The sequence below is a fragment of the Bos indicus x Bos taurus genome, chromosome 29 (genome assembly GCF_003369695.1).
Source record: "Bos indicus x Bos taurus breed Angus x Brahman F1 hybrid chromosome 29, Bos_hybrid_MaternalHap_v2.0, whole genome shotgun sequence".
Lineage (NCBI taxonomy): Eukaryota > Metazoa > Chordata > Mammalia > Artiodactyla > Bovidae > Bos > Bos indicus x Bos taurus.
In genome coordinates this window covers 45628773-45645244 of record NC_040104.1, presented here as the reverse complement: position 1 = coordinate 45645244, position 16472 = coordinate 45628773, and the positions used below count along the sequence as shown (strand labels likewise).

At 40.8% G+C, this 16472-nt stretch overlaps 1 protein-coding gene across 1 annotated transcript; it reads right to left on the bottom strand.

Moving 5' to 3' along the window:
* Positions 1-6405: 6405 nt before the first annotated feature.
* LOC113886078 (tripartite motif-containing protein 64-like) lies at positions 6406-15899 on the bottom strand. The gene is made up of 6 exons (XM_027532011.1): positions 15489-15899; positions 14898-14993; positions 13747-13990; positions 13147-13169; positions 11669-11804; positions 6406-6893 (listed from the first exon to the last, which is right to left on the bottom strand). The coding sequence occupies exons 1-6, from the start codon at positions 15897-15899 to the stop codon at positions 6406-6408; spliced, it is 1398 nt and encodes a 465-aa protein (XP_027387812.1).
* Positions 15900-16472: the final 573 nt, after the last annotated feature.

Here is a 16472-nt window from a genome sequence, read left to right as displayed (position 1 = left end):
TAAAGTCAAGCACTGTAACTTTTAGGTTTGTATCCTATGCAACAGACATGCTTAGAAAATCTGTTCAATCTTCAAGGATAGAATGACATACTATAAAGTCAACAATTGTAATTTTAGGTTTTTTATCCTCTATAAACTGTGGAAAATTCTGAAAGAGATGGGAATACTAGACCACCTGACCTGCCTTTTGAGAAATCTGTATGCAGGTCAGGAAGCAACAGTTAGAACTGGACATGGAACAACAGACTGGTTCCAAATAGGAAAAGGAGTACGTCAAGGCTGTATATTGTCACCCTGCTTATTTAACTTCTATGCAGAGTACATAATGAGAAACGCTGGGCTGGAAGAAACACAAGCTGGAATCAAGATTGCCAGGAGAAATATCAATAACCTCAGATATGCAGATGACACCACCCTTATGGCAGAAAGTGAAGAGGAACTAAAAAGCCTCTTGATGAAAGTGAAAGTGGAGAGTGAAAAAGTTGGCTTAAAGCTCAACATTTAGAAAGCAAAGATCATGGCATCTGGTCCCATCACTTCATGGGGAATAGATGGGGAAACAGTGGAAACAGTGTCAGACTTTATTTTTGGGGGGGCTCCAAAATCACTGTGGTCATGTATGGATGTGAGAGTTGGACTGTGAAGAAGGCTGCGTGCCAAAGAAATGATGCTTTTGAACTGTGGTGTTGGAGAAGGCTCTTGAGAGTCCCTTGGACTGCAAGGAGATGCAGCAAGTCCATTCTGAAGGAGATCAGCCCTGGGATTTCTTTGGAAGGAATGATGCCAAAGCTGAAACTCCAGTACTTTGGCCACCTCATGCGAAGAGTTGACTCATTGGAAAAGACCCTGATGCTGGCAGGGATTGGGGGCAGGAGGAGAAGGAGACAACAGAGGATGAGATGGCTGAATGGCATCACTGACTCAATGGACATGAGTTTGAGTGAACTCCAGGTGTTGGTGATGGACAGGGAGGCCTGGTGTTCTGCAATTCATGGGGTCTCAAAGAGTTGGACACGACTGAGCAACTGAACTGAACTGAACTGAACAAGACATGACTTAGAAAACAGTAGATGCTGAATGAATTAGAAAATACGTGCTTTAAATTCACAAGACTTTATTTTTGGGGGATCCAAAATCACTGCAGATGGTGATTGCAGCCATGAAATGAAAAGACACTTACTCCTTGGAAGGACAATTATGACCAACCTAGATAGCATATTCAAAAGCACAGACATTACTTTGCCAACAAAGGTCGTCTAGTCAAGGCTGTGGTTTTTTCTGTGGTCATGTATGGATGTGAGAGTTGGACTGTGAAGAAGGCTGAGTGCTGAAGAATTGATGCTTTTGAACTTAGGTGATGGAGAAGACTCTTGAGAGTTCCTTGGACTGCAAGGAGATCCAAACAGTCCATCCTAAAGGAGATCAGTCCTGGGTGTTCATTGGAAGGACTGATGCTTCAGTTGAAACTCCAATACTTTGGCCACCTCATGCGAAGAGCTGACTCATTGGAAAAGACTGCAATGCTGGTAAGAATTGGGGGCAGGAGGAGAAGGGGACGACAGAGGATCAGATGGCTGGATGACATCACCAACTCGATGGACGTGAGTTTGAGTGAACTCCGGGAGTTGGTGAAGGACAGGGAGGCCTGGCGTGCTGCAATTCATGGGGTCGTAAAGAGTCGGACAAGACTGAGCAATTGAACTGAACTGAAATTCACAAGAAGAGCCCCACTTGAATGGATATCTCACTATCTATCTTGGGTTATAAGACTTATTGCACTTCATGGCAAAAATAACTTATGAGAAAATCTCCTGATTTTAGGGAAAAAGAACTGTAGCTTAGACCTAATTTTGCAAATTAAAGCCAATTAGGGAAGCAAGTGACACAAACTGATAAGAAAATTTCCAAACGAATTCAATGTTTTAGTCATCTATTAATAAAAGAATAAAAATTGAAAATTTCTGGAAACTTTAAGAAATCAAAATCATTTATGTACAGTGCATCCTAAAAGCATATATTAAAGAGCATACCAGTGAATGAAACTTCATACACAGCACTCCATGGGAAATAAATCTATTGGTCATTTTTGAATACCAAATGCCTTGTGCATTACTTAATTGCTTGTTATTTAAAAAAAATTCAAAATCAACTTTAACAAATATTTGTTTAAGAAAGTAAAATATAAAAGTATTTTGAAGAGTCTGAAATAACTAGCTATTTGCCTATCTACCTAATATGTACCTATCTAATTCAAAGACCTTTATGTTTTAAAATAAAAATATTTTCATATAACCACAGTGATAACTATGGGCTTGGTTGACAATGATGTGTCCATATGGGTTCACAAGTTGTAAAAAAAAAAAAAAAAAAAAATGTATCTATTGCATAAGAGAGACAACTTACAGAAAGTGTGAGAACATGAGCATGAGGGAATCCCTGAGCCCAATTCAGGCAGATCTACGGTCCCCATCTACAGCACGTCCTTCAGGACACTAACTCTAGAGCCGAGGACCCAGGTCCACCTCGTACTGTTTCTCCACCTCCTCAGCCTGATTCTTATAAGGCTATTTCTGACTGTTCAGGATGCCTTGGCAGGATCTGCCAATCTCCAGTCTCCTGCAGGGAGATTCTTGCAACTAGACCTGACCATGAATCCTCATGGAAAATCTGTCCTCTGTCCTTGAAGGGGTTTTTAGACTCTCCATGGAATTGAATCCCTCGTGGAAAAATAGTTTTCTGGGGGAGATTCAACTCTTGTACATTGTCCTAAAACTTCTTGTGGGTTTTCATTTGGATTCCTTTGAGCACATCTGATTTCTTGGAAAACTGGGCACATAATTTCTTGGAATATTTCTTTGGGAACATCCATTGTCTTGGACTATTGAACACTCGAATCCTGTTCCCTGAAGTGAACCACTTTCTCCTCGGACTCCTTTGTCTCCTTGAAATCTTGAATGTATTTCAGCTTTATGTTCTCTGAGAACTACTTGTCTTTCTCAGACAGGACAATTGTCAGGCCCTGATACTCAGTGTGGGGTGTTTTGGGAAGTATTAGGGCCATAAGTTCTTTAAAAAATGGGTAAGCTTTCAGGGGCTTCTTTGATAAATTAGAAGACTGTGTGTGTTTGTGCGTGCATGCGCACATGTGTTTTGTTTTTCTGAGGAATTTTTAAATATTCCTGAATTTCCAGGAATAATTCTTAAACTGCACAGTTTGCTCATGTTATAAAAGTTTCTAAACATTGCATTATACACATTTCTCCAGAAGTGTCTTACAAGTAACTTTTCCCCAGTCTATCAGGGACAGAGGTATTTTGAATGTGTGGCCATCACTTGGCAGGGGACTATTCTACATGTCTTCCAGTAATTTTACAAGATCTTCCTTGGACACTGGAAACTCCATTTCTAGAAGTTGGGGCCACTTACAAGGTGCCAGTGATGTAATCACCACCCCAAGAGCATCCTCACACTAAAGGTATGGCAGGTTAATTCTTACTTGAAGTTCTGTAGTGTGTGGGATGCAATGATTCTGCAGAGCAAGGGAAGGAAAATTCCTTTCCTTGTATTTGCTAAATGAGAAAATCACACCACCTTTGTTATATATCAATTTTATAATCTAAGTTGACCCTTAAAAATAAAATGAAAATTGTTGCAAATCCTGAATTGAAATTTATGTTTGGATTTCAAATGCGAGATCTGTACTCTTCAAAATTCCCTTATCTCTTCAGTACATTTTCCACCCAGTTTTACAGGGCTTATCCTAAATGAAACCTAACAAAAAAAAAATGAGTTATTCAATCAAGAGAGTTAGAATCAGAGATGTAATCCAGGAAAGTGAAGTAAAAAGGTTAAAATGAAAAGAGAAGTGGCTGAAAGGAAAGGTCTTGGATTCTGTACCGCAGAGAACGGCCTTCTGTGAATTAAAGGACCCAGGGTCCAAGAGAAGATTAGGAGATAAAATGAGATAAACAGAGAAGCTGGTTTGAGATCTGTCAAAAAGAGACTGATTGTCTCAGGGAAATCTCAAAATCAACATTATAAAACAAGCATATGTAGTAGATATTATTAACCACAAAATAATAGAATTTCCTTAAGCTGTGAATCTGCAGCTCAGTTTCCTCTCTACTCTTGACTTTATCCCTAGTACTTTATGTCTGTTATGTTGACTATCTTTTGGAAAATTTTGTCAATGAAGGAAAAATATTTTGTCTTAAATTAAGTTCAGTTAAGTCGCTCAGTAATGTCTGACTCTTTGCAACGCTGTGAACCACAGCTACCAGGCCTCCCTGTCCATCACCAACTGCCAGAGTCCACCCAAACCCATGTCCAGTGAGTCAGTGATGCCATCCAACCGTCTAATCCTCTGTCATCCCCTTCTCCTCCTGCCCTCAATCTTTCCCAGCATCAGGGTCTTTTTAAATGACTCAGCTCTTCGCATCCGGTGGCCAAAATATTGGAGTTTCAGTTTCAACATCAGTCCTTCCAATGAACACCCAGGACTGATCTGCTTTAGCACGGACTGGTTGGATCTCCTTGTAATCCAAGGGACTCTCAAGAGTCTTCTCCAACACCACAGTTCAAAAGCATCAATTCTTCAGCACTCAGCTTTTTTTTATAGTCAACTCTCATACCCATACGTGACTACTGGAAAAACCAAAGCCTTGACTAGATGGACCTTTGTTGACAAACTGATGTCTCTGCTTTTCAATATGCTGTCTAGGTAGGTCATAACTTTCCTTCCAAGGAGTATGTGTCTTTTAATTTCATGGCTGCAATCACCATTTGCAATGATTTTGGAGCCCCCCAAAATAAAGTCAGCCACTGTTTTCACTGTTTCCCCCTCCTTTTTGCCATGAAGTAATGGGAATGGATGCCATGATCTTAATTTTCTGAATGTTGAGTTTTAAGCCAACTTTTCCATTCTCCTCTTTCACTTTCATCAAGAGGCTCTTTAGTTCTTCTTCACTTTTTGCCAAAGGATGGTATCATCTGCATATCTGAGTTTATTGATTTTTCTCCTGGCAAACTTGATTCCAGCTTGTGCTTCCTGCAGCCCTGCGTTTCTCATGATGTACTCTGCAGAGAAGATACATAAGCAAGGTCACAATATATAGTCTTGGTGTACTCCTTTTCCTATTTGGAACCAGTCTGTTGTTCAATGCCCAGTTCTAACTGTTGCTTCCTGACCTGCATACAGGTTTCTCAAGAGACAGGTCAGATGGTTTGATATTCCCATCTCTTTCAGAATTTTCCACAGTTTATTGTGATCCACACAGTCAAAGTCTTTGGCATAGTCAACAAAGCAGAAATACATGTTTTTGTGAAACTATGTTGCTTTTCTGATGATCCAGCGGATGTTGGCAATTTGATCTCTGGTTCCTCTGCCTTTTCTAATACCAGCTTGAAAATCTGGAATTTCACACTTCATGTATTGCTGAAGCCTGGCTTGGAGAATTATGAGCATTACTTTACCAGTGTGTGAAATGAGTGCAATTGTGCAGTAGTTTGAGCATTCTTTGGCATTGCCTTTCTTTGGTGTTGGAATGAAAGCTGACCTTTTCCTGTCCTGTGGCAGGAGTTTTCCAAATTTGCTGACATATTGAGTACAGCACTTTCACAGCATCATCTTTTAGGATTTGAAATAGCTCAACTGGAATTCCATCACCTCCACTAGCTTTGTTTGTAGTGATAGTTCCGAAGGCCCACTTGACTTCACATTCCAGGATATCTGGCTCTAGGTGAGTTATCACACCATCATGATTTTCTGGGGCTTTTGTCTATATGAATTATTTAATTCATGTGTTTCTTCACGGACTGACTTAACAGTTCTATATGTTCTGTTCTGAGTACTGCACGGAGAGTGGGAATGTAACAATAATATGAAATAAGATGAGAACTATCTGAACTGTCACAGGAATTTCCCTCAAGTAGTAAAAATATTTACTAACTTGAGAAAAGTTTGCTGAAGAGTGTGATGAGATGGTATATGCTGAGAGTGAGTAAATGGTACTGGGCATTGGTTCCTTTTGGAGGTCATGCACATGTCCCACAATGAGACAGTCCTGGTTTTATAATTTTGTATAGTTCTAAAAACCATTGATTATGTAATTTAAAAGTAGTGATCTTTATGGTATATAAATGTAGTTTAAAATAATCCTTATTTTAAAAAGAAAAGCGATTGACTATATTCTATGAAATACTCCATAATAAATGTTTATTAAAATTTAATGAACAGATTTATGCGTACAACACCTTTACGCCATTTTATAAACATACACTCACTATGTTACATTAAGTAACAATGTGCTGCTGGACACAGTCAGGTATCCTGTGGCCTCCCATGACGTGAAGGGCAGCAATATCCCCAGAAAAGAAGCCCCAATAATGGTCCAAAAAATGGACAATTCATGGAGATTTAAGGCAAAGGAAAGGTATCATAGGGGAGGAGAAGGCAGAAGGAAGGAAACTATATATGAGGGAACTTCTGAAAACATCATAGAAGCTCACAGTTCCATTGTCATAATCCAAAAACACGCCAATCTTACCCAGAGGCCTTTTCACAAACTGCACTAAGGGTGGGGAGGTGGTGGACAGAATATACTGACTGTTCACCTTTGTAGAACGCAGAAAATATGCTTCTTCAGCACCAATACTGATACTGGAATCACTTGTGAAGATGCTTTTACAGACCCCCAGAACCCAGCTGGAAGACTGGGCCACGTCCAGCTCCCAGTAATGCCTCCCGGAGGTGAAGCCCCAAGCTCCCCAGGACACAATACATGATCCGCCCTGGGGCTGTCTGGACGCGATGGGGTGATCATCCTCAGACAGCGCACTTTCATCATCAAGGATCGCATGGTGAACGATCGTTGTCAGACTCAGAACATTATCCACTGTAGAAAGAATAAAAACTGTGTTAGCCAGTTGAATTTCCATGTCTCTGAGAGGCAGAGGCTTTCTACACAATAAGCTTTTTTTATCAGAGAAATGCAAATCAAAACCACTATGAGGTACCATTTCACACCAGTCAGAATGGCTGCGATCCAAAAGTCTACAAATAATAAATGCTGGAGAGGGTGTGGAGAAAAGGGAACCCTCTTACACTGTTGGTGGGAATGCAAACTAGTACAGCCACTATGGAGAACAGTGTGGAGATTCCGTAAAAAACTGGAAATAGAACTGCCTTATGACCCAGCAACCCCACTGCTGGGCATACACACTGAGGAAACCAGAAGGGAAAGAGACACGTGTACCCCAGTGTTCATCGCAGCACTGTTTATAATAGCCAAGACATGGAAGCAACCTAGATGTCCATCAGCAGATGAATGGATAAGAAAGCAGTGGTACATATACACAATGGAGTATTACTCAGCCATTAAAAAGAATACATTTGAATCAGTTCTAATGAGGTGGATGAAACTGGAGACTATTATACAGAGTGAAGTAAGCCAGAAGGAAAAACATAAATACAGTATACTAACGCATATATATGGAATTTAGAAAGATGGTAACAATAAACCGGTGTACGAGACAGCAAAAGAGACACTGATGTATAGAACAGTCTTATGGACTCTGTGGGAGAGGGAGAGGGTGGGAAGATTTGGGAGAATGGCAATGAAACATGTAAAATATCATGTAGGAAACGAGTTGCCAGTCCAGGTTCGATGCACGATGCTGGATGCTTGGGGCTGGTGCACTGGGACGGCACAGAGGGATGGTATGGGGAGGGAGGAGGGAGGAGGGTTCGGGATGGGGAACACATGTATGCCTGTGGCGGATTCATTTTGATATTTGGCAAAACTAATACAAATATGTAAAGTTTAAAAATAAAATAAAATTAGAAAAAAATAAGCTTTTTAATTTTCCTTCTCCAAGGAAATCAAAACAAAGACAGCAAAGGGAGTTAGAGTGACTCTTCTCTGAAGAATAAAAGTTATTACTATCTCTGTGGCATACAGAAGTACATCAAATCAAAGAGAAAATTTAAAAAAGACATATATCATGAACTGCGTAAAGTCTGACTTAGGTCAATCTCTTCATAGTTTACTTTAGGATTCACCAAAAAGCATTGATTCTTATATTAGAAAACTTTTCTTGTGTCCTTTGTACTTAATACTATGGAAACTACAGATGGTACTTTGTTATCACATGGACACTTATGGGGATATTATCTGTACCTATTACATTTTCAAAGGTCAAAAGAATTGATAGAAATCCATCTGTGAATAATTTGGGAGCTTCAAAAAAGATATTTTAACTGACAGTGTTCATGCATCCCTTGCCTTAAAGTTGTTGTAAGATTGAGAGCATTATAATTCTTCTACCAAAGCCCATTTCAATTTTTCTGTCATTTATTCCTAATTTTAGAAATAATAAATCTTCTTTGTACAATGTGTAATAAATGTAGCTATAATGAAGTGAAAGTGAAAGTGTTATCCTTCAGTCCTGTTTTACTCTTTGCGACCACGTGGACTGTGTGTAGCCCACCAGGCTCCTCTTTCCGTGGAATTGTCCAGGCAAGAATACTGGAGTGGATTTCCATTCCCTTCTCCAGGGATCTTCCCGACCCAGGGCTCGAACCCGGGTCTCCTGCATCGCAGGCAGACTCTATCATCTGAGCCACGAGGAAAGCCCATACAGTAAATTAAAAGCAGCAATGACAGATTTAAGCTCAAGAGTGAAATAAACTGAGTAAACAACATATTGATGGTCACTCACAGAACTAAATATTCAGTCTCTATAATCACAGTAACAACCTGGTTGCTCTCCCTTTGCTCATCCTATATCATAAATATGTGTGTGTGTGTGTGTATCTGGTTTTGCATTTTCAGGAAATTACAGGTGGCAAACATCAGACTTGGTGTTTATAATGTAACTATAGAGGCAACAAAAGAATCTGAAATGCAGTACTTGGATGCAGTCTCAGAAACCACAGAATGATCTGTTCATTTCCAAGGCAAGCCATTCAATATCACAGTAATCCAACTCTATGCCTCAACCAGTAATGCTGCAGAAAATGAAGTTGAACAGTTCTAGGAAGACCTACAAGACCTTCTAGAACTAACACCCAAAAAAGATGTCGTTTTCATCATAGGGGACTGGAATAAAAAAATAGGAAGTCAAGGAATACCTGGAGTAACAGGCAAATTTGGCCTTGGAGTACAGAATGAAGCAGGGCAAAGGCTAACAGAGTTTTGCCAAGAGAACGCACTGGTCATAGCAAACACCCTCTTCTAACAACATGTGAGAAGATTCTATACATGGATCACCAGATGGTCAATATCGAAATCAGATTGATTATATTCTTTGCAGCCAATAATGGAGAAGCTTTACACAGTCAGTAAAAACAAGACTGAGAGGTGAGTGTGGCGCAGACCATGAAATCCTTATTGACAAATTCAGACTTAAATTGAAGAAAGTAGGGAAAACCATGAGACCATTCAGGTATGACCTAAATCAAATCCCTTGTGACTATGCAGTGGAAGTGAGAAATAGATTCAGGGGATTAGATCTGATATAGAGAATGCCTGAAGAACTATGGACAGAGGTTCATGACACTGTACAGGAGGCAGTGATCAAGACCATCCCCAAGAAAAAGAAAAGCAAAAAGGTATATTGTTGTCTGAGGAGGCTTTATAAATAACGGTGAAAAGATGAGTACATAAAGGAAAAGGAGAAAAGGAAAAATATGCCCATTTGAATGTAGAGTTCCAAAGAATACCAAGGAGAGATAAGAAAGCCTTCCTCAGTGATCAATGCAAAGAAATAGAGGAAAACAATAAAATGGGAAAGACTAGAGATCTCTTCAAGAAAATTAGAGATACCAAGGGAACATTTCAGGCAAAAATGGGCACGATAAAGGACAGAAACGGTATGGACCTAACAGAAGCAGAAGATAATAAGAAGAGGCAAGAATACACAAATAACTATACAAAAAAGATGTTCATGACCCAAATAACCACGATGGTGTGATCACTCACCTAGAGCCTGACATCATGGAATGCAATGTCAAGCGGGCCTTAGGAAGCATCACTATGAACAAACAAAGCTAGTGGAGGTGATGGACTTCAGGTGAGCTATTTGATCCTAAAAGATGATGCTGTGAAAGTGCTTTACTCTATATGTCAACAAATTTGGAAAACTCAGCAGTAGCCACAGGACTGGAAAAGGTCAGTTTTCATTCCAATCCCTTAGAAAGGCAATGCCAAAGAATGCTCAAACTACTGCACAACTGCACTCATCTCACACGCGAGTAAAGTAATGCTCAAAATTCTCCAACCCAGGCTTCAACAGTACTTGAACCCTGAACTTCCAGATGTTCAAGCTGCATTTTGAAAAGCCAGAGGAACCAGAGATCAAATTACCAACATCTGCTGGATCATAAGAAAAAAAAGACAGTTCCAGAAAAACATTCTATTTCTGCTTCATTGAATACACAAAGCCTTTGAATGTGTGGATCACAACAAACTGTGGAAAATTCTAAAGAGATGGGAATACAAGACCACCTGTCTCCTGAGAAATCTGCATACAGGTCAAGATGCAACAGTTAGAACTGGACATGGAACAACAGACTGTTTCCAAATCAAGAAAGGCATAAGTCAAGGCTGTATATTATCACCTTGCTTATCTAACTTAAATTCAGAGTACGTCATGAGAAATGCTTGACTGGATGAAGCCCAAGCTGGAATAATGACAGTTGGGAGAAGTATAAATAATCTCAGATGTGCAGATGATACCACCCTTATGGCAGAAAGTGAAGAAGAGCTAAAGAGCTTCTTAATGAAAGTGAAGGAAGAGGGTGAAAAAGTTGGGTTAAAATCAACGTTCAGAAAACTAAGATCATGGCATCTGGTCCCATCACTTCATGGGAAATAGATGGGGAAACAACAAAAAAGTGATAGACTATTGGGGGGGGAGTGGTCCAAAGTCACTGCCAGTGGTGACTGCAGCCATGGAATTAAAAGATGCTTGCTCCTTGAAAGAAAATTTATGACCAACCTAAACAGCATTTTTAAAAGCAGAGGCATTACTTTGCTTACAAAGATCCATCTAGTCAAAGCTATGGTTTTTCCAGTAGTCATGTATGGATGTGAGACTTGGACTATAAAGAAAGGTGAGCATGGAAGAATTGATGTTTTTGAACTATGGTGTTGGAGAAGACTGTTGAGAGTCCCTTTGACATCAAGGAGATCCAGCCAGTCCATCCTAGAGGAAATTCGTCCTAAATGTTCACTGGAAGGACTGATGCTAAGGCTGAAACTCCAATACTTTGGCATCTGATGTGATGAACTCACTCTTTTGAAAAGTCCATGATGCTGGGAAATACTGAAGGCAAGAGGAGAAGGGAACGACAGAGGATGAGATGGTTGGGTGGCATCCCTGGTCCAGTGGACACGAGTTTGAGTAAACTCCAGGAGTTGGTGATGGACGGGAAAGCCTGGCGTGCTGCAGTCTATGGGATCGCCAAGAGGCAGACAAGACTGAGCGACTGAACTGAACTGATAGAGGTAGAAAAGGTGTTAGCAACTTCAGGAATTTATGCACCACCTTCATAACCAAAAAAGAAAAAAAAAAAAAAAAGAAAGAAATAAAATGAAAATGAAAGAAGGGTTGTTCCCAAGAAGCTCTAATGAAATGTAGTCCTGATCACCAAAAGGCTGACTCTTACCTCTGAAGTTGTTCAGCATGTGTAGAAATCCAGAGACAGGCCAGGAAGGGAGCTCTGGGTTCACGGGCTGAGGCTTCTGTATCTGTGTCAGATGAGTCCTGTACAAAGGACATCGATTCCATGTCAAGACCAATGGCTAATCACATGAGCATGGCAAAACAGCAGACTTTACCACAGGATCCCATATGTTCTCAGGATTCTCCTACTTTTGGTGATTTGCATATATAATATATTCTACTCATTTGAGAATATAAAAATGTTGCCATATATTTTACTAAATAGAAATTACATCAAATTTCATTTTCCCCATTTTTCTCAGACAATATTCCAAATTTGTACTCACTAAACTTCATTCCCTTCCTCAATTCCATCCATTCAAAGATCCTGGGTATTTTACAGAGAGCAAAAAATTCAGGCTAAGCCTGTGAGACTTCACTCACAAAGTAGTCATCAAGGATACATTCTGTGTCTAAACAGAAGTGCTCACTGACCAGACATGTTTACTCTTGTCAGTCCAGCAAAGTGACCCAGGTCCAACCTGGCTGTCCTGGTCCTGAACGTCTCACTTAGAAGTGGGTAGCAGAAAGGTGCTCTGTGTGAAGTCCTGCCTGCAGGGCGCTTGCTGTGATGGAACAGGCTGAGTCACTGCTGCTCAGTATTAACAAAATCACAGTCTCTTGTCATGGTAGGGAATATGCCTCTTTCATGCCTTTTTCACCTTTCAATCCACTAGGATAGGTGCTTCCTCTGTGATGTCTTAGAAAAATCCCTCGCTAAGGTTTATTGTGGTCAAGCTGGAGAGAATGGGTTGAGTAGGTGGAACAAAGCCCAGAATGGCAGCAGGTTTTCAGATATAGTTGATTGCAGTCAAATGAAAAGGAAATGACTGAGACCAAGGGTCAGAAACCCTTGAAATTCTTTTGAAATAAAATAGAAAATGGCCAAAAAGACAATGTGGTAATCCATATGCTAGGGTTCTGTACTTGTGGATTCACACATGCATTCAATCTGTACATTCTGGGCTATGTATTTGCTTATTTATTCTTTTATTTTATCATAGGATCAGAGCTACTATTCTAACTATGTTTCATATACAGTGCGTACCAGTCAATCCCAAATTCCCAGTGTAAACTTCCTTCCCCTTTGCTTTTGTTCTGAGTGGAAAAAATTCACAAAACATTCCAGAAACTTCCAAAAATGTAAAAATTGAAAATGCCACATACCAGGGAATGACTTATGTAGCATTTACTTTATACTGTATATGTTGTAAAGTTGTCTAGAGATGACAAAGTGTACAGGAGCATGTGTATTAGTTATCTGCGAATAACATGTTATTATGTATAAAGAATCCTGTCCTGAGATTTAGATATGGGGGAGGACCTGAAATCAATCCCCAGGTCCCAAGCAAGAACTTTGGGTCCAATTCATCAAAAAGACAAAAATGTTTCAGAAATCAAAAATCATTAATGTATACTCACGTTTCCAGCACATTTTCCAAGCCCTGCAAAGGAAAAAAAAAATCATGTTAATCATTAGAGTTCTGTTTCCATCTCCTATTCGTATTCTTGTTTCATAATAAGACATAGTTTTCTAAATCTCTTCTAAGTAACACTCAGAAGCAATCTTCATAACAGACCCTAACCTAAGACATGATGGGCTTCCTCAGGTCTCATTAAGGAAGCAAAGGGGACAGGAAGGGTCTGCACAATGCTGCAGCAACATCTAGGTTTCCAGTGTCACTCACTGCCCACTGCTGTCTTCAGGAAGTGATCTCACCACTTATGGTAACAATTAAGGTAAAGCAGACAATTGCATAAAAAGAACCATCGGTTGCATTAAAATTGATACCAGTTCTAAATATCTTGTCTGTATACAGTAAGAACCTCAGTGTCTTCAGGAAGAGTGGATAACAGAGAGTGCCAAGGGTTTAGGGGAATGTATACTGAGATTTACTCCAAGAAAATTAACTTCCCCCTGGTCACAGAGTCTTGCTGATTGTGTAATCATCTGTCTGGATAGGTAATATTTCAGTGTCACAGCACTCGTCTAGAAGAGTATTTCTCTCTCTGAGGATGGACCCTCCTTTCTCACCTGGAGCAGCTCCATGTCCGGCTTGTGGCACATCTCAGTCAGCTCTTTGTACATTTCTTTCAGACTTTCTCTGTACTGAGACATTCTGAACACACTCTCCTTGAGTTCTTCACAAATCTCTTTGGCCTCTCGCTCCAGGGCCTCCAGATGCAGTTGCTCCTCCTCCCGGAGCAACAGAAGCATCCTCTGATATTCAAGCTTGATCATCACCTTCCTTAAGGCCACATAGTCCTGCAGAGATAGTGGATCCAAAGCATTACGTATGTTCACATTCAAAAGAAAACTCCAAATATTATTTCCTTAGTGTCATCAAGGAAGTTCCTGACAAACTGCCACATGTATTCAAAGAGTCTTGAATATTTTCAGGTCCTTATTGCCCAGGCTTTCTCTGAATTCCTAATCTCTTTGCCTATTTAAATCAAGTCATCTGAGGGACCCCAGGCTGTCTCCCAAGGAAGATTCTTCCGGGATCTTACTCCATCAGTTATTTCCTCTCCGACCTGAGTCTTGTTTTTCTCTTGTTCCTTTCTCTGATTCTTCTAAATATTCTTTCATGAAGTAAACCTCATTTTGAATATATGTATTTTCTTTTTTCCTTCATGCTGACTCTCTTCAGTCATGCACAACTCTTTGTGACCTTGTGGACTATAGCTCACCAGGCTCCTCTGTCCATGGTTTCTCCAGGCAGGAATACTGGGGTGGGCTGCTATTTCCTCCTCCAGGGCATCTTCCCAACCCAGGGATGTAATCCAGGTCTGTTGTGGCGCCCGCACTGCAGGCAGATTCTTTACCCCTGAGCCATCAGTTTTCCTCTAGGTACGACTCTCTTCCTCTCTTCTCCTTCACAGTCACAGTTAGTGCAATGCATCTTATACCCCATGTCTGAAAAGGCTTTTTCCAATCTTCAAAATGTGGCCTTGGAATACATTTCATGCCTTGGTCTTTGAATATACTAGCATTCTTTGAACTACCATATATTAGCCTGTTCTCATTCCAATTACTGATCAGTCATTTGAAACCACTCCTCCAGGGAAGAGACCAGTAGCCTTTCACAGGAACTTACATTGGCCTAAAAAAAAATCTAAGGTAAAATTATATCAATATTTATACAAATAAATAGGAACATTTTTATTCTTACCTCAAAGGACTGAGTTGTGTTAGCTTCCTGATTCAGACAGATTTGGATTTCTTCTCTCATTTTCCATAAAGAGCTCATTCTCTTCAGGAGTTTCTCCTGCAAAATACCCACAGGATTTAGTGACACAGAAGATGACACTGTAAATTTAATCCCCTTATTCATGAGAAAAGGCATTTATTAGTTACACAGAAAACTTGACTTAGGAGGCTGTTGTCAGACTTTTCCACATTAATTTGATGCCAATATTTGAATATCAAGGAATAGAACTGTATACTAGAGAACTGGGGGAACTTTACAGATAATGGAATCCATGTCCCATGATACTTAGACTCAGACTCAAATAGCCCGAGTAAGAAAGCCTCAAGCTCCCATCAGAAGCCTGTGTCCCTGGTGCCACTCGCCCCGGGATGCTGCATTTCCACACGTGTGGACAATTGGGCAACAACACTCAGAGGACACATTATATGTGAGGATCCACATTCAGAAATCCCACCTCCACTATCTCCACCCCCATCACCATCATAGCATCCTCATCTTCCTCTCTGACTTAGGAGCCTCTGGATCCCAAACTGCTTGAGAGGCATCACCTACCCGGTATTCCTCAGCAGCCCTGTGTATTGGACTGTGGCTGTGAGCTGCGTGCTCGGGGCATTCAGAGCAGGGCCCACAGAGCAGGGTCTGGTCAGCCTCACAGAAGAGGCCTTTGGCTTCCTGGTGTGTCACACAGATCTGCTCCTCAGAGCTGTGGTCGTGGTCAGCTCTGGCCTGCCTGGCAAGGGAAGCCAGCCTCTTGAGGGCAATGTTGGTTTTGTAATCGGGCGTCTCTGATATTCCCCTGCACTCCGGGCACCTCCTTGGTGTCTGGCCTTCTTCCCAGCAAAGGCTCAGACAGGGACGGCAGAAGCTGTGCCCACAGTCTATGGTGACAGGGTCCAGGAAGCAGTTCATGCAGATGGAGCAGGTGAGTTCCCTCTGGAAGACCTGCAGTGTGTCTGAATCCATGTTTCTGAAAATTAAAGAAAGAAATAAGAGAGGGTAAGAGAAAAAGTCTTTCTTCTGCCCTCATTGGGAAAAATAAATCCTTTGGACAAAGTCCTGTCTTGAACTCTAATTTCCCTATTTGCTTACCTCCCCAGAACAAACCTAGAAATGGTGACTGTATACACCTTGGATTTACTACTATACAAAAGATGAAATACAGTAAGAGTCCTTAGCAACTTTTTTGTTTCAAATAAACCAGGATTTCAATCATACTAAAATTATTAATACATGGAGAAGCTTAAAGATTAGTGTGAGTGTGCTCACTCCTGTCTGACTTGTTGCTACACCATGGACTCTAGCCCACCAGGCTCCTCTGCCCTTGGGATTTCCCAGGCGAGAATCCTGGAAAGGGTTGCCTTTCGCTTCTCCAAGGGCTCTTCCCAACTCAGCGGCTGAACCCATGTTTCCTGCGTCTTCTGCATTGGCGGGTGGACTCTTTATCACGGAACTCCCTGGAAGCCCCTTAAAGATTAGAATGGAGGGTAAGTGTTGGGATGACTTCAGAGTTACTTTATTAGCTGACTCTGACAGAAG